The 27628-nt window shown below is 38.6% G+C and overlaps 2 protein-coding genes across 3 annotated transcripts in view; one reads left to right on the top strand and one right to left on the bottom strand.

Annotated features, from left to right (window-relative positions):
• impa2 (inositol monophosphatase 2) overlaps positions 1–21373 on the top strand; it is a 201350-nt gene extending 179977 nt beyond the window's left edge. The window contains exons 1-9 of one of the 2 annotated variants that reach the window (XM_004551921.4): positions 12125–12226; positions 12545–12662; positions 14509–14642; positions 16157–16261; positions 16509–16554; positions 16738–16846; positions 17032–17140; positions 17865–18016; positions 20589–21373. In XM_004551921.4, the coding sequence (XP_004551978.2) occupies positions 12600–12662; positions 14509–14642; positions 16157–16261; positions 16509–16554; positions 16738–16846; positions 17032–17140; positions 17865–18016; positions 20589–20707 (837 nt within the window). In that variant the 5' untranslated portion in view covers positions 12125–12226; positions 12545–12599 and the 3' untranslated portion in view covers positions 20708–21373. Of the gene's footprint in view, positions 1–12124; positions 12227–12544; positions 12663–14508; positions 14643–16156; positions 16262–16508; positions 16555–16737; positions 16847–17031; positions 17141–17864; positions 18017–20588 lie in introns of those variants that run through there. The other variant, XM_076888261.1, reaches the window with a different exon arrangement.
• On the bottom strand, positions 658–12618 carry LOC101479335 (ADP-ribosyl cyclase/cyclic ADP-ribose hydrolase 1). The gene is made up of 11 exons (XM_004551920.3): positions 12478–12618; positions 7246–7403; positions 6780–6892; positions 6542–6665; positions 4999–5125; positions 4741–4876; positions 2590–2672; positions 2385–2458; positions 2215–2307; positions 1728–1814; positions 658–1519 (listed from the first exon to the last, which is right to left on the bottom strand). The coding sequence occupies exons 3-11, from the start codon at positions 6877–6879 to the stop codon at positions 1420–1422; spliced, it is 924 nt and encodes a 307-aa protein (XP_004551977.1). The 5' UTR covers positions 6880–6892; positions 7246–7403; positions 12478–12618; the 3' UTR covers positions 658–1419.
• Positions 21374–27628: the final 6255 nt, after the last annotated feature.

Raw genomic sequence — 27628 nt, 5'->3', positions numbered from 1 at the left:
ATATTTTCTGTTTTTCCGATCACTCTGTGTAATCTCTAGAGGTGTTTGTGTGCTAAACTTCCAGTGGATCAGGAGTTCCCTAAATACTCAGACTACCACTACTACTAGTCTGTCACCATGCCTAAATGCTTAGAATTACTACCATGTGATCTGCCTTGCTATATAGATTTAAACAGCAGCTGGGGTTGGTATTCATTCCTCCTTATTGAACAATTAAATTAAAGCGTAGCTGCAGCACTAAATGCATGAACCTCTTATGGGCATTCAGTGTGAAACTAATTCAAAATGCACAAAAAGGAGGTTAATAAGGACGTTCATAGCAGCAGTTAAATGTCAATCATCTGCTGTAAGATGGTTATGGGCTCTAGTTTAGATGTCACAGAATAAGTGATACTTATAAACATGTTGAGAAATGCCAATGACCTTTGAGTCCAAAGAAGGAAATTCAAAGGAAATGTTTAAGAATGCAGAAAACCTCTTTGTCATCCCTGTTGTGGGCGTATTGGCAGACATGAATTGCCTACTGAAATTCTACCTTGGAGCACACATAAAGTGATGATAAATGCAATTATATGTTAAACTGTGGATGTATACTCATATGAACGACAAGTATAGCCTTGGCAGCTTCCTGTGACACAACAAAACAAATCACAAAACTCGTGTTAATGGGTGTTTAATGAACACTGAGCACACTACACAGGCAAAATGCTAATAATGAAACCACAATTAAACAGTGCAATAACTTCATAGATTTTTATATTTTCTTTGTGATCCCTTAAAGATAGATGCACAGAATGGTGTTTCTGAGATTACAATGCTGAGGCACCCTGAGTCAAAAAAGAGGTTATTGGACCCAGTTAAATCAAATATGCTTTTTTTTCTATGCTGTGAATATCTGGCCACATACAGGTCATCATCATGTGTCTTGTTTTAAGACAGAGCTCTAGTTTTCAGTTAAATTAACACAACCCTGACAGTAAAACAGGAAATCTTGTCTTCAGAAAGCACACTAACCCTGCTAATTAAATGGCATCAGTACAGTTCAGAGGACAGAGGACTGGAGCACAGTCAGCAATGCTGTGATTAATTTGCAGCTTTTAATTCAACAAATGTACAAACATTTCTCACAGCAGTACTGACAGATGAGTCTGTTTGCAGCATTAAAGGCTGTAAAATTATCAGTTCCTCCTCTCCATGATGAGAAGCACCTGTTTCAGCTGCATTTTGCTTGCAGATTTGTGGGGATCAGTGAAGTGTAGTGGGTACGCAAAAGACACACATGCACACTGCATTTTATTCAAGTTAGATTTTTGAGAAGCCTGTATTATCTAAGAATGACAGTGTTTACAGTATTCATTGTTCCTTGTTTTGCACTCTGGATTTACTTTGAAAGATATAGATTTTACAGCAGTCTGTGATTTAATTAGACGTAAGGCCGTTTCTGTTTAACAAAGTGTTTGCACAGGTCTGGCAGGATGAGTGTTGCGGGTTTCGGATGCATTGCAAGACCATCAAGGTCCTGTGAAGAAAAAAGACCTGTTACTGACTGATGGTTTCATAAAAGTGTTTCCTGTTAAGGCAAGGGTCTCTGTGTAAAAAAGGAGCAGTAAAACACACTTGATGACTAACAACTGTCACATGATGTGATGCTTTGATCTAAGACCACTATTCCAGATTCATAATTAACTTTGATGTCATGAAACTTCCAAACACTGAACATTACGTACTGGTCATTGTCTGTACAGGTCCAGTGAAAGCCTCTGGATCGGAGGATTTGGATCAGGTCTACAATGGATCCTTGACTACATGACTCTCTGTCAAAGAAAAAAACAACAACACAAACCTCTCAGGCCCACTGCAACTTTCTGATAGGTTGCTATTCACAAGCTTTAAAGGATAACAATGTCCCTAAGCAGTAAATCATATCAGTAATTTGCCAAACATAAAGACAACCTTTGGGCTGTCACGCCCTGAAAAATAGTTATTCTCTCATTTAAGTTCAACTGTGTTGCTGTTATACAACTGCATGATAATATATTCGGATCACTGAACTATAGTGAGGTCATAAATGATGGGTAACTGAGGGTTTCAAGCTTTATAACATGTCATTCTATCATCATAGCAGTTAAGGTGCTAATTAATGGAATTTGGACAATGTGAACTCATCAGTAGTTACTTTTTTAAAACACAAGAATATCCTTTTATTATCCTCACATATGGGGTCCGTCTAGACTGGTCACCACCTTAATGTTGACATAATTCACCCTTTGTGGATCCAGACTGTCCAGTTCAACACTTCCAAACATGCTGCATGAGAAAAAAGATTGATTTAATATGTAGTTCAGAACCTGCACCAACCTACTGAATTATTCATTATTTCTTACCTTTTCCTATTGAAGGCATTAACAATAGATCCATTCAGTAAGATAGTAATGTTGCCACACGCCATCTCTGCAAACTAGCAAATGGATGAGGAAAATCACAGAAGAGCAATAAAGCACTACCGGTTTTGGAAAGGTAGATGATAAATAACACAGCTGTTTGCAGAACAGAGATGGAGCCATTCCAGAGTTTGGATATTAAACTCACATTTTGTGAAGCTTGCCTCCACAGGGAATAGACCGGATGACTTCGACAGGCCGACCACTCCGGACAAGAGCTGAAATCAAAACCTGTGTCAAATTCACAAGTGTCATTACTTGAGATATGAGATATTCAAGAAAGACATGTGCTGTGTTGACATGCAAGAAGACTAGTTATATAAGAAAAGTCTTAAAAGTTCTGCAAAACGTTTGGGAACACAGCTGCAGCTGTCTGAGTTATAATGCTTTTGCTGAATCCCGTTGCTACCAAACAATCTTTCTTAATTTGTTATCATTCAATCCACGTAGCGATGTTTAAAGCAAGAGTTTGATACCACTCTTATGCTTGTGTGGAAATTATGAATCTACACCCAGCAGTTTGCTAGCTTTGTTTATCTAAAAGTGTAAAGTGAAATAGCTAAACAGGAATATGGGTGCCAGACACATTTCATAAAGGGGCTATGAAAGCAGGGAATACAAATTCACCGTCTGGAGAGGCTGAGACTGGGAATCAAACCTTGAAGCTACCAACTTCAACACCTCACTGGCTGCTTTATTACATACACCTGTTCAGCTCATTAATGCAAATCTAATCAGCCAATCACATGCTGCCCATCGTGCTGCCAGCAGCCACCATCTCAAACTGGCTTCTTGAACTCAACAATGAGTTCACTGTACTCAAATGGCCTCCACAGTCACCAGATTTCAGTCCAATAGCGCATCTTTGTGTTGTGGTGAAGAGGGAGATTTGCATCATGACTGTGCAGCTGACAAATGTGCAGTAACTTTGTGATGCTATCATCATAGCACGGACTTTGAACAAGCGGTTATTCATCCGCTTTTGAAAAAAAAATTTGCCTTTTATCTCCAGAACCAGCTTAGAGTGGCTGTAACTAAACATAATGTTTTAGATACATGTTAATTAACATCACATGCACTTTACTCATACAGCTCTAAGAAATAGCTTTTCCTAGAGTTTGAAATAAAATTTAATTACATAACGACGCATTTGAAAATTCTGTTTTTGTACTGTTGGATCTTTTGCTACCGTTGACACAGCTGATCATGGTCTCCTGATTGAGAGACTAAAAACTTGGGTGGGAATCTGCTTTTCAGTTTGTGTCATCTTCTGTCACTTTATCTTGCGGTGTGCCCAAAGGTTAGGTCCTCAGGCCCATCTTATTTGCCTTGTCTATGCTTTCACTTGGACACATCGTCAATACCTTTGAAGACATCTCATACTACTTTTTTTATACAGATGATATCCAGTTGCAAATGTCATTCAAACCCCAGAATATAGCTGCCCTTTATGACTGCATTAATGTTAGAAAGACGTGGATGGCAGCCAAGTATCTGTCCTTCTTATCTGTGCCCATGCAATTTCACTTTCAGTTCTTCTAACTGCCAGAAATGTTGCTTTTGATCGGGTAGTCAGCTTTGATAAGCATCTTGACCGTCACTGCCCATCTTAAACACAGTGCTCTAAAAAAGATTTTGCCAGGAAGGGTCCCGATTCGCATATTTGTCATACTTACGTTTCAGATAATAAATGAATAAGGGGGCACTTTTCACAACACTGCATGAATTGCGAGAATTGCAATCAAGCATTTGTGATAAAGGAATTTTGGTCCACTCTTCTTTGCAGAATTGTTTAAATTCAGCACATTGGAGGATTTTCCAGTATATGCTTGTATTCTTTGTTTTGCTTGTTGGTTTTTGCTGGTGTGTTTGACTTATGCTGTTGCGTAACTCAAATGTGATTGAACTTCAAGGTGCCAACTGATGGCCAGAAATCCTCCTTTAGGATTGTCTGATGGAGAGGATGGAGCCTCGCTCCATCACACCACCACCACAAAGCTTGACCATTGGTATGATGATCTTTTTATGAATTGTTGTTCAATAATATATAGTGAGAGAAAATTCTAATATTAATATGTATGTAAAATTCAAGTATTTACTTGATTTTTTTTTTAAATTTACTTGGACCAATTTAATGCAGCGGCACCAAACCTTGGGGAGGTCAAAGCCTTTTATGTCTCTGATCATTTTTCTCGTGAAAATAATTAAATTACACAATCGGAAATGATTTCTCTCTTGTTGAAACAAAACAAAATAAAAAATACAATACAACACAAAAAAACAAAACACAAACATCTACCAGAATCCTCTTCTTGGCCACACCAGATGAGATCGTTGAACATGTAGCCAACCAGCGTGTCTTCCAGTGTCCAGAAGTGACGAAAAACTGCAGCATAGCTGTGCATCAGTGTCCTGGTTTTGCTCCAGAAGAGGAACTAAGAAAAAAAGGTAAATACAAAGCAGGTTAACAAAAAGACTAGACTTTAAAGTAGCATAATTATATTAATATAAATAAAAAAATGTATATATAAGGCACAAAAATGCCAACACAGCTCACATTATCACAGGGCCAGATTTGTGGCATTGCGTTAAACATGTGAAAATAATCCTCGACGGTCACATTGCAAGAAGAATGACTGATAACGGCCTCCTCAAACTGCCTCCAGATCTCCTCACAGTCATACCTACACATAAAAAACAGAATATGACTTTAAGCTTTTTTTTGAGATGTGTGGCTTTTAAAGGGACAGTTCGCTGAAAGTCAAAGTCTTTTTTATTATTGGCCTGTCGTGCTATTTTTTTCAGTATACATGAATTCGGCATGAACTGCACAGCTTTAGAGATATTGGCTGTATATCTGTCACAGATCTTTGTTCAGTCTTCCTCCCCTCACCCCCAACCGGTCGTGGCAGATGGCCACCCCTCTGTGAGCCTGGTTGAGCCAGAGGTTTCCTCCTGTTAAAAGGGAGTTTTTCCTTCCCACAGTTGCCAACGTAGGCTCGTTGTTGGGGTTTTCTCTGTTTTCTCTGTTATTGTAGGGTCTTTACCTTACAATATAAGTCATGTCGAATTGTTGTAGTGATTTGGCAATATATAAATAAAGTTGAACTGAACTGAACTGAAATGTAGGAAGTCTCTTGAATACAGTGGAACTAAATGGCACTTTCCTTGTAAACTTGGGTGCATTAATATGGCAAACAACTGTATGATTAAGCAATAATGAAAATAACAGCCTTTGATGGATCTATGTCATGATTTGGGGGAAAAAGGAGTCTTATTTGGATTCACCTGTACATTTTAAATCATTTGTTGACATTCAACTCCTGCATACCTTTGGAATAACTAAATGCAAAGTTTTATTACTTATGTGGGATTCTTTTTGAAATGAACAAAAGAAGGAAGGAAGGAGAGCCAGCAGTTACTGTGGCTGTTCCTTTATTCACAAGGGTTCATCAGGAAGCTCTGCCTTGTTGATTCGGTGAAATTTTTACACAGATGTTCTTCCTGACACAACCACAGATAGATTAGTTTTTCCTCCTGGGATTAAACGAGGATGTTTTGCTTGTTAGTTAACTGTGTAAACGGTTACACTATGAAATTACACAATGAACAAAATGCAAACAAAAATTCAGTAACAGTGCTTTACACTGCTAAAGTGTAATCCATGTGCCTCAGCCTTTTAAATCTGCCATGAATAGAGTCAATAGCGATTGGTTTTTGTATACTTTAAGTAAGCAGTGAAACATATTAGAAATTCCCATGAAATTTCTTTGCAAAGCACGTATATGGCCTTTGTCTCAGCTTCTTTCATCCTTTCTAGAAAAGTCAAACCGATAAAAAGAAAGGAACTCACTAAACATCATTTATTGAACGCCACATCAAAACTTCCCTTCATTTGTACTTGAGCGCTAGCCTCATAATGTGCTGTCGATGACAGCCCAAACTCTTTTGCTCTGGCCTTTAGGAGCAAATCAGAACTTTCAAGCTCTGAGGCTTGACTCAAATCACAGATAAGTTGTGAATTTATGACAAATCTGCAAACGGATTCCCAATCAAGACTGGAAATGTTATGACATGACAACAGATGAGTCCACATTTACCTTAAGCTGGGGTTAACTAGTGTGGTGTAAGTGTAACACCTCCCAACCACAATGTGTTTAATGTTGGGGGTTGTCCCGAGCTGTGCTCTGAGTTGACTCGGACAGAAGTGAAGCGTAATAAAACCTTTGAAATGGAGAAAGAGATAAAAGAAAAGAGGGTGTAATCTATCAAATTTCGGAGCAGCACATTTAAAGGAAGACAGAAAAAAATGTAGGAATATCAGAAAGAATTGCTTACAAATTATGATGCTGGTTATTGCAAAGGACACAGATGTTTTTGTGACAGTGACAACTTGCTGTGCTTCAGTGCTCTTCAGTAGAGATTCGTGTTTATACATTTTTATTTTCCACCTATAGAAGAGTCAAAATAAATAAATAAATAACTTATATCACCTTTGATGCAAATCAACCTCACATAAATAGTTATATGGTAAATTATATTGTGTCATGCACAAAACAGCTTCCTCAAATCTTAGACAACAGTTATATCAGTGGATCAAACTGAGCAGCACACTGACAAAAGTAAGTCAAGCACTGACTCACCATAGATTAAATTTCTAAGAAACAAGATAGCTCATGTTAAGGCAACTCTAAATCTATATATTTAAATATCACACACAGTAAGATCATCACCTACAGGCTGTAGCGACAATCTTAAAACCTTGTGTGAATAAAAATGAAAAAGTGTAGAAATGCTCACTTACTTCTTTCATTGCATAAATTCAAACTGCAACAAATGGCTCCATGGCTGTGATGCTGTTGGTTGGCTCCGGTCGGATTTTTGCCAACTGGAGTCAGAATGTATCCTCTTTCCACAACATGCTCAAAAGCCTGGTCTTAATGGGTCGGCAGCACATCCCATCTACAATTGAGAACCCTTTTTTAAAAAAAAAATAGAGATGTGCATGTGTTTTTTTTCCTTCCAGGCTCCTCTTGTGAAGAGTAGATCCACATGACTCTTATTATAGTGGCGTTAGGAATCTTGATAAACACAGAGTGCAGTGTTCTCTGTGGCATGGCTCCCCTGAGCTAGAGGGAAAAATATGTTGCTGTTTATGTCATTGGACATATGTGAACTTAGTTGTAAGGGTTTAAATAAGCTTTTATCAAAATAAGCCTGACGTAAGAAGTGAAAATAACTGTCAAATAGCCAGATGGGTGAAACTTTTCTGGCAAACAGATACAGAATAAGAAGCTTTATTAATTTTCGGAAACTTTGATCTCTCATGAGTGTGCAGTTAGATGTCTATGGGGTGTAACATGATTTTATTGCAACATAAACATCTGACGCGTCTCACTGGATAGTGCAACAGTTATGAAACATGGGAACATTGCAAATAGTGAAAATCTACTGCAATGTAACAGTTTTGCAGTTTACTACTAAAAAAATGAAACGAATAAATCATGCAGAACCTAAGGATAAAATAGTGTTTAAGTTTGTTGCAATGCTGCTACTTTTATGAATGTAACATAACTTTATTGCCTGGTTTTGTTACTGATTCATGATACTTACAGTTTGAGTACTTTACAGTTTTTATTAGGCCTCTTGGTCTGACTGAAGAAGGAATGTAAAGTATGTGGTTAGTTTTCCATTTCTGGCAGTAACACCCACTTTACTCCAGAATGAAATATCTCAACAACTATTCCCCGACTTTACCTTTATGAGTCAGACATCTGCCACTTCACTTGCCAGCTACTTGGATGGACTGACATGAAATATGCTGCAGTGTCCAGGTTTTTTCATTTACTTACTTTGCGGTTTTTTTGCTAACTGGAAAATTCCACCAGCTAAACACGAACATGACTGTCATCATGAGCCCAAACTAGCCCAAGTTACTGTTGTACCCATTTAAGTTTGGAACCATTGTTCCAGTTTTATTTGAGGAACTGATACATTTCACTTCTGTTCCCATACTGTTAGCCAAAGTGACATAGTTAATATTAAAACCATAAATACATGGTGTAAAAGTCTTGAGCCATCACCCATTACTTAATATTTTTCTTCCAGGAACCCAAACTTTAATGTATTTTTTTCTAAAGTGTAGCCATAGTTCTATTTCTGAAGGTTCTTAAGTTCTTCTTTGGACATTAGTTGCTTTTTAATTGTCAGCCCAGTCCTTTTAAAGTTTTTTAAGCCAATTAACACTGAACCATGAGTGATTCAAGCACGAAAAAGGTACCTAACGTGAAAGGTGCCTGCAAACATCCCATTTAAAATTTATCTTTAGGCACTTTGTTATGTGCAGCTTTTTTTTTTAGTTGGATATACAAATAAACGCCATAGTGGAGGCATAAAGTAATATTTTTGCAACAGTATTGTGAGCCCCAAAGAGCTACTAGCAGAAAACATGGCTCATCTTTGCATGGTTTTCTCAGTGTGTGCTTAAAAAATTGAGGAAAGTGAACAAGTGGAAGACAAAAGAAGAGATTTCAGGCCTAAAAACCATCTACAGTAGATAAACACTATCTGTAAGTCGTACTCTTAAGAAATAAGAAAAAACCCAGCAAAGACCTAACGCATGACTTGAGAGATGCATCTGGCCTTTCTGCTGAAGGCTCATCAGAAATGGTCCCAGTGACACCATGACAATAGTCCCAAACACACTGCCAGTGCAGTAAAAGCGTATCTGGGTAGAAGTGATGGATTGGCCTCCCCAGAGTCCCAGTGTCGACATTACTGAATCATGGAAAAGAACAAAAGAAACTGCAGAAATATTCCTGAATACTATTTAAAGAAATTACAAAATAGCTTGCCTAGAAGAGAAAGGCTGTTTCGAAGAATAAAGGTGGTCATATCAAAAACTGACTTTCAGCTTGTTACAACATTGTTTCACTGATTTTTAAATGACCTGTTTGCTATTAATATTGTCAAATACATGAACAGTCTTAATGGTAATCTTCTTGTCTTGTACACCGAACGATGTGAGAACTTCCAACAGTGACACACACTGATTCTGTTTAACGTTAATATATGCAGCATCCACAGAAAATATGTAGAGAGCTGGAAAGTATAATGCATCCCTAACTGTTGCCAGACATTCACATTAACTGCTTTAAGAAAATGATGATTTTCAATTTCTGAGGAAAGGGTCACTTAAGGTTAAATCTTTAAGACATTATGAATGAGGTTGTGCCCTCGTGCCTCTCGAGCTAATTGCACTGTTAGCACTCTGCACGTGACTGCTTGAGCTTAATGATCCAAAGAAAGAAAAATGCTGAGAAAATGATGCTAAACAAGGCCTAAACCTAATCCAGATGTTAAAGTAAGAGCTGTGAGCTGTGAAAGCTGCAGATAAAGAGCAAGCACTAATTCCATTCCTACATGCTGCTACAACTACACATGTTTCTTTTCCAAATATTTATTTATAAGTGACTTATGTATGTATGTATGTATATATATGTATATATTGTACTATTCTTAGTTAGCGTATTGTCTGTCTTGTCTTAATGTTGGTTTAAAATGGAGCACTGTAACAAAAAATAATTTCCCCCAGGGATCAATAAAGTATTCTGATTCTGATTCTGATTCTGATACATCAAATGTGCCAATATTTCTTGAAGCTTGCTAAAATAAAAGCAGACCAAAATAAATATTATTAAATACAGACTACTTCCTTCTGTGCTGCATTTAAAACAGAATACAAAGCAGAATAATCCAAAATCTCTTACATAGATATAGAAAGTTGATTAAATTACCATATTTTATGCCATGTTTTGGAAGAATTAACATTTTAAAACTGCGCTCTCATCAACTTGATGTGGGTTGTAGATTCTGTAACAACTCACAGAAATATGTCGGTAACAGTTATTTGCATGCAGACAGTCAGTCTAGCGATAGCTCAAGAGACCACAATTTGTATTCTCACTGCAATCCACTCCCCCCAATGAGGACGGTATTATTTGGCAATTTCTTGCCCTCTTGAGGTAAGGCGCTCCTATCTGAGAATGTGAGTTAGTGTATGGAAATTAGCTGTGGGCTAGAGAGGAACCAGTGCTATAAGGAGACATTATCAGCTGAGTAATTTACTGGCTGACAGGGTGCAAGGGTTGAAGTGTTAACCTGTGTCGAGATGAAGTGTCACCAAGCATGACGCTGAAGTCTAATTTGATCTGTGTTTGCTGCTCTCTTCAGCAGCGGACCTACGGGATGTCCTATTAAGTATGCTCTTCTTCTTCTCTCTTTGTGTGTGAAACTGAGACTCAAGACGCACACCCTGGACTTCCGAAAGCGCTTTAACAAGGTGGCTACTGCAAGCATAGTTACAAAACTTTGTGAGATGCAGATAAGCAGGCATTTCCTTGGATGTATGAGGCTGCCAATTGTTTTGGATAAGTAAAGCTGTTTCTCAAGTTTGAATGAGAGGAATTGCATGCAGATGTTCACCTTAAGCTTTTCAGGCCAGACTAAACAGAATCTGATGTGGACCATTAAATGTAATTCACAATTAGAATTTGCATGCAGCTGAAAAACAAAACAACAACAACAAACAATTAAAAAAAAAAACCTTAATGTTTGAGGAGTTTACCTTTCCTCATGAGAGAAAGTGCTCTTGCTGCTTGCTGCGTCACTTAGAGTGTTGCTGCTGCCACCTTCTGGCATAAAAGGGCGCTAAATATTTATTGGCTGTGATCGATACTAAGAGTGTAACACCACGTCAGACTTTCAGAATAGTATATAGTCAAATTTTCTGCTTTAATGTATTTCGCAGATATTTCCAAAGATCTAGGTCCAGCACCTGACCAAATGGTGTTCAGACAACCTGTTCCCAAACACCAGCAAGACTAAGGAGGTCATTACAGACACATGTTGTGTCCGGAAAGAGACAACATGCTCCTGTCTGTCCTCAGACACAGGCAGGAGGTGGAACAGGCGAACAACACTAAGTTCCTGAACATTCACATCACAGCTGACCTGACCTAGCCTTACATTAATATTGCATATACTGTTTCCCTATTATGTGATATTATTTATTGTATGTTTGTGTGTTGTAAATGCTGTCTGATTTAAGTTGAGAAGTAGTGCAAAGAATTTTGCTATGTGACTCCATAATGACAATAAAGCATTCTGAATCGTTTTACCTCCATTAAAAATACATAAATAGAAAATGAAGCTGGGTGTAAGAAATATGATCTCACATCAATTTGGAGTGAAATGACACTATTTCAACTGATTTCTGTCATTTTGCATAGTGAGTTTTATTTCGCGTGAAAGCAAAAGCACCTTGAACTGTGTTCTTCAGATTTAGCAAGTATTCGTTATGCCTTGTTTGCAGTGCTTCATTGCCTTTATACTTTTTAAGCCGGCGAGGTCAGTCTGGGGAATTGTACTTATTTACAGTTAATATTTATTTTACTTTTTTGTCAGTTTGATAAGTTTTCTTTGTCTTCTGAATCTAAAATCGCAAATTTCAGCCATTATTTCTGCCTCTTTTGTTCAAGTTAGAAAGTTGGGTACTCGCAAAGACATTTTCCTTTCTCCAGCAGACCCACTGTTTCCTGTAACAACGCGACTGAAGAAAACACATGACAGCCTTCTAGCCAATGATAGCGAAGATTGTTAAATCAAACGGCACAGATTGACCAATTAGGCTGAGAGTTCGGCTTAGCCCCACCTTTCAGTGGCGAAATGTCATTGCTTAGAAGTCATTCATCTCTAGAAGTGCGTTAAATTAGCTCCCGGAACTGGTATGCTACTATATCTTTTTTACAAACACAAATCAATGTAATGATATTGCGCTGTAGAAAAGCCGTTAAGCGTATGTTTGTCATTAGGTATCATCAGCGTTACCTCCAGTGTACATATCCCTTTTTCTCCCTTTAAAAGCTAGCATAGAGGGCTAATTTATGCTATTTGACAGATTTCATTGCTTCTTCAAATTAACGCAGCTAGCTTTCCAGCAGCTAACTCACGTCATATGTCGGTAATCGCAACGTACCGTCATATGCCGGTATATAATTGCACCTTGCTATTGTAAATGACGAAAGTTGTGCTTCTTCCTACAGTTTTCTTCCGTCCGTATTTCCGTTCTGAATATCGCCTCATCTCCCCTTTATCAGCATGAGTGATCCGTGGCAGGAGTGCATGGATTATTGCATAGAGGTCACTAAACGGGCCGGAAAGGTAAGAGGGCCACGTTACCATTTCAGGACTATTTTTTTTTCTTCCACCCATGAAAATGTATTAAAAATATTTAAAAAATAATCCATGCACACATTACTAAAACACACGTTTGGCGTTTGTTGAGTCATACATTTCCTGGGACAACATGTAAACCTAGTTGTCAAAAATATTTGAAATGCAATAAAACTCTTGGAAACCTCCCAAGATGCGATTTTTATTTAGTTTCTTGTCCCAACTTATTGATTACCAAACTTCTACTCAAAAATATTAAATTTAATATAAGTTACAAATTCAATTTATTTTATTTCACAGCTTGAATCTTTTTCTGAGAAAACTCTGATTTGCCACCATGTTGCCATACATGTGAAACAAACATTAGAAAGTAAAAAAAAACTAAAGAGGCTATTAAATATAATTTCTGTGGTCCTGAACCATTTTAATCATGCAACTAAAGTATCTCATGATATGTTCCTTTGATGCCTACGGTTGACATATCAATTTTGGATATTTATTAGTTGTTTTTCTTAAATACATAGTACACCCTTTCTTTAATAATATCATTATCTTACCGTTTTTGAAGCCTAAATTTCCCTCCAATTGTAGAATGATTCAGGAGGTACGACTGATGCTACACTTACTTGATTATGGTTGACAACAGTGTGTATGGAAATGCACTTTGAGTGCAAATAATAACCTCAGTAACATGTCTTTCTTTTTAAAGTGAGATATGCCATTAAGGAGAAACTAGCACATAATCCAAAACAAACAACAAAAAAGCCAAATTGCACGTTACACCCATGACTGTGCAGACAGATATGTAATAAATCACTTCCCACACACTGGCAGTTCAGAAGGTGTATACAGTGTCCACAGTTTTCACGTGATCAGTGTCCCTAATTCAGCATCTGGCCAAATGTGAACTGTGGTCCCAATCGCCCCTGATGCTCCTGAGTGATGCCCTTGAATAATGGCCACACACATTACACTCAAACAATTAGAAAAAATATGATGTTTTTGCAGTAAAGTTATCTCATCCAAAGTGTTATCATTTTATCCTCCTAGGCATTTGTGTGAAATTGTATCATTATTTGTAAATTGTCGAGTTATGGCTAAAAATGGGTTGACCTTGGCTTTTGACCACCAGATTCTTATCTGTTTATTCTTCGACTCTGTTTATGCCAAAATTGAAGAAACTATTCCTGAGAAATGGCTCTTTATCCCTCTGGCCACAGCTGTCCCTAGAAGAGGCATGGAAGAACTTATAACAGTATCATATAAAAATGTACCACAATAACTTTTGACCTCAGATGCATAATGTACAGAGGTCAGCTGTATGTATCGGTGATATAGTTTGGATCATAAATTATTCAGTGTTGGATTTGAAAAAAGAAATAGTTGAATGCAAAGTATTGATGAGCCCAAATAAAATTGGTAGGTACTTGTTAAAAATGCAAATAAAATACTGAGGTAAATGTTTGTTTAAATCAAGCAAAGGTTGAAGAAGCAACCGTGTGGGCGCTTTCATCAAAATCTATTTTACTGCTGCTTACGTATCTCGACATTTGAGCGTAATGTGTGTGTGGGTTGTTTTTATCTTTAATTTTTTTTGTGTGTTATTCCAATGTATACAGAGGCTTCCATCTGTGAAGAGTCACATTATCCAGACACTAGAAACAATAATTACAGCTCATAAATATATTTGGACTTTGTAGCCTAGACATCTTGTCATCTGTGGCACCAACATATGTTAACACCAACACGTGAAGCTAATTAAAGCAGCAGATGTAGTCAGTCATCCAAGAAATCTTTTGTTTTTTTTCCCCTCTCACTTTTGTGTTTCTGCCAGATGATCTGCGAGGCGCTCCAAAAGGACATCGCTGTCATGCACAAGAGCTCAGCGGTTGACCTGGTGACCGAGACGGACCAGAAAGTGGAACAGCTCATTATATCTTCCATCAGGGAAAAGTACCCAACGCACAGGTACTCTACTTCATTAGAAAACATGGACATGAGAGAGGGTATGTGAGCTGATTGGTCTAAGAACATGGTGAGAAGTATGCATGATTTATTATGGTTTAACGATTTTCCATCTAGTAGGGGTGGGAGATATTACCTCAAAAGTATATTATGATATTATAAGGAAATTTCCATTAATGATATTTGTGAGGAAAAAATTGCTGAATGTTTTATCAGTAATTGCAGCTTATGGCCAGCAGCATATATTAGTACAAAGGAACGAAGGGCATGTTTCATCCTTTCTCTCCAATAAGCTGCTGTCACTGATTACAGACTACCTTATTCCAAGTGTGAGTCTAATGAAACAAGGTGCCAGCAGTAGCAGCAGCATTAATGGTGACACAGCATTATATCAAACACATCCTCAGTAGTGTTTTCCCTGGAAATTTTAAGTAAAAACGTATAAAATAACTGCTTACCTTTTTAATTTAACAATAACAGAAGTGACCTAACCTTGTAAGTCTTCAGGAGCTGCTTGATATTGTCACATTATATTTTCTATGTGGGAGTTTGTATCTTGGGCCTTACAGCTTTTTAACCAACTGCTTACGCTACCACGTAACCACATCAATAATTTCCATCCACCATTTACTTTTCCTGTCATATGGAGTTTAACTAGTGAGTGCTATAATAATGCTCTGTGAGGGCCTTTTTATTTGTGTGGGTTTTTTTGCCTCTAGTGGTAAACACACTGATGTTCCCTCTTTTAGCAGGGACAATTTCCAGGCATGTTTTTATTTTTTTAAAGTCCTGTATTTTCTTTGAGGTTGTTGAAGTAGTTCCCTTTTTAGGTACTAAGTTGTTATAGGAGGCTGACATGCTGCTCTTGCTCTCAGACATGGCTAGGCTTATCTTGTTGTTATCCATGCTGGGGAACGTATGGTGTTGCTATCCTTGATTAAGCAATATGACATGTTTTTTTTTTTTTTTTGTTTTTTTTTTTAAATAAGTAAAAACACAAACGAACAAATGTATGCCAGTATTATTGTGAATATAGCACAGCCCTACCATCCAATCTTAACTGGAATGCGACCTCTATTTTTACGCTAGTAGTATTAAAACGGAGGTCACATTTGTTACATGTAGTCCCTAATAACACTAGTCCCCTAATAACATGATACCTGCAAATATTAAGAAAAAAGATATTTGTTGGTTGGTTTGTTTACTTTGCTTGCTTAAGACTTTGTTCTACCAAGTCTTAAATTACTGCTACCAGCATATGAAATGTTTATACATGTAAAGATTTCCAAGAGAAATTGAAACACAAGAACTCAGGAAAAAATTCCAGGGTTCCGTAATGTTGCTACAGCCTTGTGTCCAGCGTGGTAGAAATCTAATATCACATATTCTGGTTGGAAAGAAAACAGAGCACGTGTCAAGTGCAGCGTTATTACTTTACAGCTGAGGTACCTGATAGACGATGCAGAGAATTATCATACTCTTATTTTCACTTCTTCTCTCTTTTTTTCACTTTGAAGCTTTATAGGCGAGGAGTCCGTAGCAGCAGGCGCCCCCAGCGCCCTCTCTGACAGTCCCACTTGGATTATCGACCCTATCGATGGCACCACCAACTTTGTTCACAGGTAGCACGGTCTGCGATTAAATGTTGTAAAAATCTCTGCGTTACAGTTCTAGCTCTGTTTTTATCTTTGTTGCTCTTCAACTATTTTTATCTTTTAATTAGATTCTTTCTTGGATTGTCCTCTCTGTCAGGGATAATTAGACAACGCTGATGAAACTGAACCGATAATGGAAAAGGATTCCTCTGAGTTTAAACCTGAAGGGAGTTCCATAATTGAATGCTTTATATTGTAACGTTCTCTTTTGCAGGTTCCCGTTTGTGTCTGTATCAATCGGTTTCACAGTGAAGAAAGAGGTATGCTTTGTATGCGAACCACTCATGTGTTTAAACTGTGATGTTTTGATTATGTGAAACATTAACATGATTGCAGACCATTAACCCAGTTAATATCTAAAGATTCTCCTTTTATAAAGCTGCTGTCTTTTAACCAGCCCCACATTAATCGGTGCTGTTTTCTGTGCTGCTGCTTGGTCTCAGATAGAGTTTGGGATTGTCTACAGCTGCATCGAAGATAAAATGTACACAGCACGTAAAGGAAAGGGAGCATTTTGCAATGGAGCCCCAATCAAGGTGTCTGGACAAGAAGGTGAATATTGAGAAGTTGCAATTATAAACAAATCCACCAGATGGAGCTAAAATCCTTTCCCTGTACCGGCAACAGACTGCATTTCTGTTTTTCTCAGAGAGCGCAAACCTGCAGCTGTTTGTATAATGAGTGAATAATGATATTTTATTTATTAGTATACTTGTTTTTTTTTGTTTCCTTCCAAGATATTAGTAAATCCTTGGTGCTGACAGAAATGGGCTTCAAGAAGGACGCCGAGCAATTTCAAACAATGATGGCCAACATCAGAAACATCCTCAGCATCCCTGTACATGGGTAAATATGCACTTCAATATGTACAAGCTGTACATCCAGTGTTAGTTTAATAGTACACCAGACACCCCCTGAACAGCTGCTTATTCAGATATACAGAACAGCTGGTGTATTTGTTTACAGTAAAGCCTAATCATTGTAATTAAGAAGTGCATGAAATTGCTACCACAATCTGATCTTATGCAGGTGTTCTCTCTCACAATAACAACAGCAACAACAACAACAACAGCAGCAACAGGGCAAAGTGAGAGCTTCCTGTAGCAGCTGTTTCTTATTGCATTACTGCCCCTAAAGGTGGTGAAACATCCTGAAAATGACAGCGGTGTTTGTTTTGATACTTCTTTTATGGATTATTGTGGTCAGTGCTAACCTCGATGACCGATAAGTTTGTTTTCTGTGACTTTTTCACAATGAAAAGTCACCCAACAGAGAGAACCTCATATCATGCCTTGAAATCAAATGAAAAGGGGTTGAATGCCGCACTGAATGTCAGATTCTACCTCTAACATCAAATCTACTAGATAGAGGGGTAACTAGAATGTTGCAAAACTGACTGGATTTTGCTGAAGTGCTATCTCCTACCATTAAAAAAAACACATTGCTTATCCTACAAAAATGAAAAAAAAAAAAAAATCAAGAATTATAACTGCAAATGCACCAAAAAACATACTTAACTCTTAGCAGAGCATCTGGAAGTTGAAAGCAAACATCCCATTTCCGTCCACAGAATCCGCTCCCCAGGCAGCGCAGCTGTCAACATGTGTCTGGTAGCGTGCGGATCGGCTGATGCTTACTACCACATGGGCATCCACTGCTGGGACATGGCTGGAGGGGCAGCAGTTGTCAGAGAAGCTGGAGGAGTCATCATGGACATTTCAGGTGAGTCACTGAGACAATGTGTCTCCTTAAACAACACTGAACACTGAAAGGCTGCTGAGTCACTGGATGAAATGAAAAATGGAAGGATTGCTGTAGGAGTTTGCTGTACAGAACAAAGCAGCAAGAATGGGCTGCTGTTCTCCAAGTGCAAACACAACAGAAGTTATTGTTTATGAATAATTTATGGTCAATAGTTCTTGTTATTGGTTTTTATCCTTCTTGCTGCTTATAAATGCCCCATGAAACACAGCAAGAGATGAGGAAAGGTTTGCTCCTGGCTTTGCACTTGATACAGAGAATTTTGATCTTAAATTAGGACGTAACTGCTACCCTGACATTTAGTGTGTTAAGGAAGCTGGAGTTTCTCTAGTTTCACAACTGCAATGCTCCTAAGAGTAGGCACAGTCTTGAGTTATGAAGCTGTTTATTTAAAAAGTGCTGTGACAGAAAGCATGTAGTTGGTGGAGCAAGTTTCTAAGTTACTTACTGTTCAGAGTCCCATTTATTTATTTAGTTTTTGATTAGCTGAAGGTCTTTTCAAATGCGACCCTTTTACTGTAAAATCTGAAAATGAGTAAGGTACCTGGATCTTGTATATACATCAATAACATCCTCACCATCTATTTTTCTCTTGAGCTTATTAGTGTGTTATCTTTGTCACCAGCTTGCATCTTTGATTGGGTGGAGCAGTAAGTCAGATTACTGGCAAACATACAATATGTGTGTATTTGTGTTTAGACAGTAGTGTGTCATGAGTAATAATTGGGGAGGAAAAAAACGATTATTATTATTACCCGTGCCTCTGTGTGTGTGTGTGTGTGTGTGTGTGTGTGTGTGTGTGTGTGTGTATATACACACACACACTGAAAATCTTGTTAGCTACACCAACAGAAGTGGCTCATTAACGTAAATGCCTAATCAGTCAATTACATGGCATAAAACCAGTGCATTTAGACATGTAGACATGATAAAGACAACTTGCTGAAGCTCATTCGGAGCATCAGAATGGGGAAGAAAGGTGATTTAAGTGACTTTGAATGTGGTTATTAGTGGCAGACAGGCTGATAAAGGATTTCAGAAATGGCTGATCTGCTGAGATTTTCATTTGCAACTATCTCTCGGGTTCCCAACTTGTCGCTGCGGGCGGTCTTTATCCTTCTAGTTCGGGTTCAGAGTCCTGGGAGCTTGAGGGTCCTGCACAGTATCTTTTCTGTTCCTAGGACTGCGCTCTTCTGGACAGAAATCTCAGATGTTATTGCTGGCATCTGATGGAGCCACTCGCCCAATTTGGGCATAACTGCCCCGAGTGCTCCGATTGGGGCAGTTACGGGTACCACTGTTGCTCCCATCCTCCTCATGTTCCTTCTTCCTGATGTTGCTATCACTTATTATAGCTACTTCTAACACTACAGCCATCTTCCTCTGCTTGTACACCACTACTATGTCCGGTTGGTTAGCCATCACCAGTTTGTCTGTGTTTATCTGGAAGTCCCTCAGATGGTCATTCTCAACCACCCCGGCGAGCGTGTCCTATTTTGACCTCAGAACTTCCAGGCCATCCTCTGTAAAGATGTTCCTGTATACTATACCGGCCTCTTGGTTATGCCATTCCATATAGGCTCTGCCTGCTACCATCTTACACCCTGCTGTTATGTGTCAAATTGTCTCATAGGGTCTTGATTGGTGTGGTAAACCCCAGGCTCTACTGATCTTAGTGCTTAGCGCTTGGTCCTGTACTGCTGTTATTAGTGCGTCTGTGCTGTTTTTCAATCCAGCTTTGTCCACCTATTGGTAGGATATCTCAATATCAGCCACTTCTTCTATTTGCTGGTGGTTTAATCCGTGCAAATAGATGGCTCCTCTTCTTCCTCCTCTTCTTTCTTGGGTTTCTGCTGCTTGAGGTATTCACCAAGCATGTGATCAGTTGTGGCCTGATGTGTTCCTGATGTATTCATGGATTTTTGTTGTCTCTCAGTTCAACACTGAACTGGAGCTTATCCCAAGGTTGTGGTATTAAGAGAGGTGGGGTTAGACAGCTTGTGTTCAGGACCAACACAAAGAGACGGACAGCAATTCAAGCTCACAGTCACATCTGCGACTAATTTAGAATCTTCAGTTAACCTAACCTGTAAGTCTTTGGACTGTGGGAGGACACCAGAGTACCTGGAGGGAATCTATGAATGAACAGGAAGATGACGCAAACTTCACACAGACACCATCCAGAAATGGATTCGAACCAGGTCCTTTTGGCTTCAAGGCGCCAATGCTAACCACCGCATGGTAGTCTGTAGTCTTCATATCTTTTTGTCCTCCAAAAACCTCCAATTTCCATTTTTATTTTCAATTTAGAAGTTCCTACAAGATAAGATAATGGCCTTTTTTAACATTCAGCTTCAATAACAGCACAGAAAAGCACCTTCAGGGCTATCAGCTGTTACTCCCACACACATTTTTAACATGCACTGCTTAATGCATCGTCAGAAGCAAGTTGATAATTTAACCACGTATACTGTAACATTGAAAGAAAGAAGAGAATGCGACATTAATTTTTACTTGTCTTTTTTTTTACCAGGTGGACCATTTGATTTGATGTCTCGCAGGCTGATTGTGGCCAGCAGCAGAATGATAGCAGAACGCATTGCAAAGGAGATAACAGAGTTTCACGTTGGCAGGGATGACACTGATGACTAGTTAACTGCTGCACTGCTCTCAGCCTGCTCGGCTCATGTAAACACCCTCAACTATTTTGTACATAGAAGGTCTCAAGCCTGTCTTTGCCTTAAAAACAACAACTGTAAACTTACCTCTGAAGAGCATCTGAGAGAGTTTAACTGTTCAGAGCTTACACTTTCAGCCTCTTTTCTGCTTTTTTTTTGTGTGTTTTCACATTTCAGGACTTACCGGTTCAGATACAGACTTTGTATTGCGTTTTAATTTAAACAGATGCGATGGAGTGTATGCCCTTGTTCATATTAGTTTTTATTGTGATGTTTTTAATCACTAAACAGTGTCTTAGTATTTATTTATTCGTGAGAAGATAAAGAAGTCTCATGGTTATTCTTCCTCAACACAGCACTGTTAAAACAAATGTAATGTTGAAGTATAAAGTACTTTACTTATACATGAGTAACTATTACATTTTAGAGTCATCACTGGTTTGCACAATGTTTAATGCAAGTATATGTGTACCTACAACTGTACTGTATATCTGCTTTCTTTATCAAGCCAAAGGATAAAGGGTCCTTTTGGCTAAGGAGCAATCCAAGGATGTTTTTCAAAATGTGTGCTTGTTTTATGTGCTTTTGTAAGAATGCAATAAATGCTTTTACTTGCTGTAAAAGCAAATAATATCTCTTACTCAAGACTCTTCTCATTTTTTTGTGGTGCACTGATAAAGTTTTAGAACTGAAGCCCTGCAGACAGGCATCAGCATGCAAGCATGTCACAGCTGTAACCTGAGGAAGGACAATAAATGGCAACAGAACTAAAGAGAACAGAACTTGAATGAATATTTTCTCCTGGGGAAAAAAAAAAAAGCTGACAGTGCAAATTATGCATGGCACAATATGGAGGGAGGGTGGGATTCAGTGTCTTGACTTGCCTCTTTTGAAGTGTTTGAATAAACCACAAAAGTTAACATGACAAAATCTGTATAAAGACACCTCACATGTTGCGTTGCCTCAGTCAGACAGTCCTTTTAAAAAATGCTATTCCGCTTTGTAAAAAACTTATATTGCCAATATGTGCCACAGTTGTTCTCTGTACGCATTGTTCGACTCCTAAATACCTGAGCGGCATCTCAACAATGACAAGAATCAGTGATTTGTTGCTTTGACCTCAAGAAAAGATAAATCTATAACTTCCTCTGAAATGCCTCTGAACAAGATCTGAGCGAGTGTTAAATACTAAGAGCTTCAATTTTAAACCATCGTTCTGTTTTTGTGAGTGTGGAAATATTGGCATTCAAAGATACACATTTTCCTTTCTGCTGTAACAAATTCAACAGATGTGATGAAAGACTACTGTCTGCATTTTTTATGGTGTTGTTTTTATATTTATGTGAATGATTAAGCTAGAAAAGAGGAAGGAATTTGATAAATCACTGCAACACTGCACTACTACAGAAACTTTGGAACAAGTGTTCAAGTTTTGACCAGTAGTGTGGCCTTTCTGTATAGACTGAATTAACATACATTTCTATGTAAATTTCCTCCACACACCCATCCATTTTCCAACTGTTTATACATGTATATGTTTTTTAAAATGTAAATTAATGTGTTTTTGCAAGTGTATGATAAAGAGAGCAAGTCTCCAGTGAGTAGCAGTTCTCTGGGCAAGAATGCCTTGTTGATGCCATAATCCAGAGAATAGCCAGACTGCTTTGAACTGATAGGAAGGCAACAATAAATCAAATAATTACTCATTAAACCAAAGCATACAGAAGAGCGTCTCTGAATGTGCCGTACATTGAACCTTAAAACAGAAAACCAGGATAGATGACACTCCTGACAGCTAAGCTACACTTTGCACAGGCTCTTCCAAACTGGACAACAGAAGATTGGAAAAATGTTCCCTTGTCTGATAAGTTTTGATTTGCTGTGCATCCCTTAGTGCTAACTGAGCATTGTTTAAACATCCCAGGCTATCTGAGTACTGTTGTTGACCTTGTCCATCCCTTTATGACCAGTGTAACCATCTTCTGATGGCTGAAAGAAAATGAAGAAAATGCAATATGTAACAGAGCTCGGATCATCTCAAATGGGTTTCTTGAACATGTCAGTGAGTTCAGTGTACTCAAATGACCTCTTCAGTCACCACATCTTAATCCAGCATTGCACCTCTATGATGTGATGGGACAGGAGATTCCCATCATGGATTTGCAGCCAATAAATCTGCAGCAGCTGTGTGATGCTGTCATGTCAATGTGAACCAAAAAGGACTGTTTCCAGCACCTTGTTGAACCTGTGCCATGAACAATTTAAGCACGTCTGGAGGCAAAACTACTACTAGCAGAGTGTATCTTATGAAGTGTCTGCATGCACAGTCGTAACTGTGTACACTCCCACCCTCTGCACACCCATTGGACAGGAATTTAAACATTTTCTCTAACATCTGCCTCAACCCTGCTGCCTCAAGGACAGATACAGGACATTTCCTTCCTTTGTGTAGTTATTTTTTTTAACTCTGTTTTTCTTTTGGGATTTTGTAATTATTTTATTGAGGTACATTGTTTTTTTTATTGTTTGGCTGCTCTAACTTCTGATTATTAAAGCATATTTTCATCTTATGGAACTAATGTACTGTTTAACTGCTTAATGTCTTTATTGTAGAGCCAAAATGAAGTCACCGCATGTCTGTTTTCACAAGAATCCAACAGGAAGACAGAAAATTAAAGCACCATTGAAATCGCTTGTTTTAACACAGGTGGTTAAATTGATGTAATGAAGGTCCTGCAGATGTCAACTTGCATGCAGATGCCTCAGTCATGAAGTGAGAAAGGACAATAAATGGCAACAGAACTGAAGCCTGTATGACCATGATAATTATTGTTGTAAGTATTCCTGTGACTGGTCTTTTTGTCATTCATTTGTATTTTATTTATTTATTTATCTACTTTCTAACATTCCCCCACAACCCTGTCTCAATGTGTGTACCTGTTTGTCTTGTTTCCATAGATACCGTGTCTGTCCTAATGTGTCTTGCGCTATTGTTTTTCTCTTTTTGAAAATGTTGGTTTAAGAAAAAAAAAGAAGTTACATTTGAAAAATTCTTATTTTGTGCACATTTACGGTTCCAGCACTAGATATGGACGTTTACTGTCTGGACTTGCTTCCTCTGAAATGTCCTAATAAACCGCAAGAAGGAAAATGGCAGAATGTGTCAAGACACCTCCCATCGTGTGTTGCTTAATGCAGCATGACAGTTATGTGAAGTTACGCTATGTTACTGTGATAACACAAAAAGCTCCCATGCTTGCTCATACGTTATTATGTACAGCTATTATTGCAAAAAGAAGAAAAAACCCACTGTCTGTATCCATTGTCCGGAAAGGCTCCCAAACCCCTCTGTGGCATCCTAAAAGGGCTCTGAATCAGCGATGTGTTGCTTTGACCTAGAAAAATGATAAATCTATAAAATAAAAGCGTGAGCAAGAAAAATGTCTCTTGCGGCAAACAGGAAACCAAATAAACAGAAAACAGGCCTCTGACACTCCATAAAATACGGGAAAAAAACCACTTGCTGCTATCGTTGTGATTTAGTGGAGAGATAAAAGCATTTGCAGCCATTACTCCATGTAAAATTCTCCGCTGCATTTCCCCTGCCCTTTCAGCCAGTGCTGCAGAGACTGCACATGCAGAGTGGTGGACTGCCCCCTGGGCTGATGAGCTCTATAAAATAGTCCAGAGTTTTTCTCTCCGTGGGCTGTTTTTTCAGCTGATGGCTAATAAATGGCTTTAAAACACTTTACTTGAGCAAACTCCCGTTGTATGTGCTGCAACCCCCCTTCCACAGAAATCAATGGTGTGTGTTTGTATACAACAGGGGGTAGCGACGTAATCACCAGTGTTGGGAATGGCTTCCGAAGTCAGTCAGCTAAAAGCCAGCGCTTCCTCTTCTAGCTTTCACCTTTACACCAGCAGATGTTAAACAAATCAGTTCTTGCAACTTTAAAATTTAAATACCCCCCCCCCCGTTTTAGCTGTAGAGTGACTACAGATTCATTACAGGCTCTCATTGACAGTAAAGAAATGCCAACCATTGTTCTTTAAAAAAAAAAAAAATACAGAGGCTGTGCTTTTTGTATCAAACACGTTTAAACAGCTTTAGTTAGACTTTTATGTAGAATTTAGTGTTTTTTTCTTTGTTTCAGTCACTTACTTATCATTTTGTGTTCTGTTTATGACTGTGATTGTAGTTATTGTTTAGCAATGGCAAGACCTTCCCTCCCTTCTGACATCAAGAGACACTCCCACTGTTAAACTGTTTGAGAAAGAACTTGGTCGTGCTTTTGCCTTTTTTTCTGAGGCCATTGTGACTTTTGACAGCTAGACTTCGACAGGGTCGACAGCTGAACATTACGGTGTAAATAGCTGAAGTTGGGGTAATGGCAGAACAATTTCAGCAAGTCTTTTTTTTTTTGTGGAAATGGGTAGAAGTGGTTTCAGATTAAGCACTGGCACTTTGTCAAAAGAAAAAATGTATGATGGCCGTTGTACTATTAGAATATAGTTTTCACACACCTATCCATCTATTCATTCACCCATTCATCTAACTGGGTTTCCAGCCATGGTGATGGGGGTTGGTGGCTTCCTTAGCCAGCACTGGGAGAAAATTGGAGTACAACTGCAATGTCCATATTTTTTAATTTCCACATACTTTAACTGAACATTAACCTGATAACCACAGCTATGTTTATGTCATAGACTAAGATCATAAATTATTATCTTTACATATTGGCATTAGCTTAAATCACTGCTTTGTTTTAAGTACATCCTCTCAGAGCTAAAAGCACCAACTCATGCTAGTTCATCATCACATGATGGATACTGTGTACCATTTGGGTATGTGAAGCACTTTCAGTCACAGTTATTTGGATGATAGACCGTGCAATGCAAGTCCACTTAGCAGATCCCTGTAGGAATAATGGCAACCTAACAGACACCCCGCAGCCCTCCATCAGGAAGAATTCCCACTTGCTGCAATATAAACCACTGGTCTCTAGCCTCCTACTGCTCTGCTGTTCAGAGAAGGGAAATTGGAGGCAGCCCTCCTGCTGGCCTGCAAATTCCAATCAAGTGATGAAGAACAATCTAGATCTTGGCTTCCCTGACTGTACATTTAATTTGTAGCTTATTTCTTCTCACTTCACAGGAAATCCTTAACATTTACAAAAGTCCAGCTGACAGCATACAATACTTGTTCATGTTTTAATGGCCTAATTTTTGCCTTTTACAGTCAAAGAAAATGTACTTTGCTGCGCTAAAGATACTCTAGTGCAGCGGTCCCCAACCCCCGGGCTACGGACTAGTACCGGTCCGTGAGTCGTTTGGTACCGGGCCACGAGAGTTGAGGTTCGGGTGTGAAATGTGTGGTTTTCAGGGTTTTTATCGGTTTTTAGCATTATTTTGTTATCGTTTTTGTCGTTTACTCATTTTTTCTGGGTCGTTTCACGTGTGTTATGAATAAATCTTCTTTTTTCGGTACCGGTACTAGTTTTATTTGGTTGTATTTATCTGCGACACCTTAAAGGCCGGTCCGTGAAAATATTGTCGGACATAAACCGGTCGGTGGCGCAAAAAAGGTTGGGGACCGCTGCTCTAGTGGTAGCTCTACTACCATGCTAATTTGAATTTCTAAAGTTGCTTGTAAAAAGTAGCTCAGTACATGGAAATACTAAAGGAATCTGAACCTATGATAACACTGAATTACTATATGGTTCATTTTTTATATTTTATACTTATATTTTTTGTGGGCAGCAGTTAGCACTATCATATCACAAAAGGAAGGTCCTGGGTTTGAATCCAGCTCTCGCCATGTCTGTGTAGGATCTATCTGGGTACTCCAGCTTCCTCCCGGAGTTTAAAAACATGGGGTTAAGTTAAGTCTAATTCTAAACTGGATGTAGGGGTGAATGTGAGTGTGGCTGTTGGTCTCTGTGCGTTAGCACTGAGACAGACTGGTGAACTGTCCAGTTTGTACCCTACCTCTCACCCTATGGCAGCTGGGATAGTTACAGCCTCCCCCCCAACACCTGAATTGAAAAAGTGGAATAATGTCATCAGTTCCTTCACCACTTTGGACAAAACTAAAATATAAAGTATTTTGAAGAACTGCTCACAGTTCCCAGAAGAATATACCTTTAGTAATCCTTAGAGTTTCACTCCTATTGCACCATCAACAGGTATAAAAAATCCCACCAACTATTTGACAGATTCCCATACGATGTGGTTCATATATTCTGGGTGCTATAAAATGAACTGAAATCATTTCCTTATTGGTATTATATTGGATGGATAAGTGAGCAGGTCTCTGGGGGCAAACTTGCAAAAGGTCCCCCACAGGTTTTACAAAGAAGAAACACACCCAGTCTTAAGGAGATTTGTGTCTCTTTGCAGTTTTAAGTACTTCTGTGTCTCATTGTTTTGTGCCTTTGTGGTTCTGAGATTGAACTGCCACCAAGAAATGTTAAGTATCACTTCAAACTGAGGCTCTAGATCAGGGGCCTTTTGCTCTTTGGGATGCTGGGTTTGTGCCTGGTAGGCAGTAATCCATCCACTGAGCATCATCATGAGGTAGAATTACTAATTTTACCAAATTACTACAACACCAATTACTTTGCCATGTGCATCAGGGTAGCATATTACTAAGGTGGAAAATGTGTTAAAAATTTAACTGTGAGCATGCTGTCTTTCTGGAGCCTACTACTGAGCCCCATTGTCCCCAAGTACAGCTGGAAGTCTTATTGATAGATCAAAAGGGGCTTGGTGACTTGATAAAGCCTCATCTTTCAGGGTGCACCGCTGACCTTCATGGCAGGCCTCAGTTACAGCTGTGATTCAAGGCAACCAAACATCCGAAACATCCATCATCCCGGATAAATTATTCATAACG

This window comes from Maylandia zebra, linkage group LG9, assembly GCF_041146795.1.
Source record: "Maylandia zebra isolate NMK-2024a linkage group LG9, Mzebra_GT3a, whole genome shotgun sequence".
In the NCBI taxonomy this organism is placed as follows: domain Eukaryota; kingdom Metazoa; phylum Chordata; class Actinopteri; order Cichliformes; family Cichlidae; genus Maylandia; species Maylandia zebra.
Note: the sequence above shows the minus strand (reverse complement) of the source record. Positions and strands in the feature narration are given on the sequence as shown.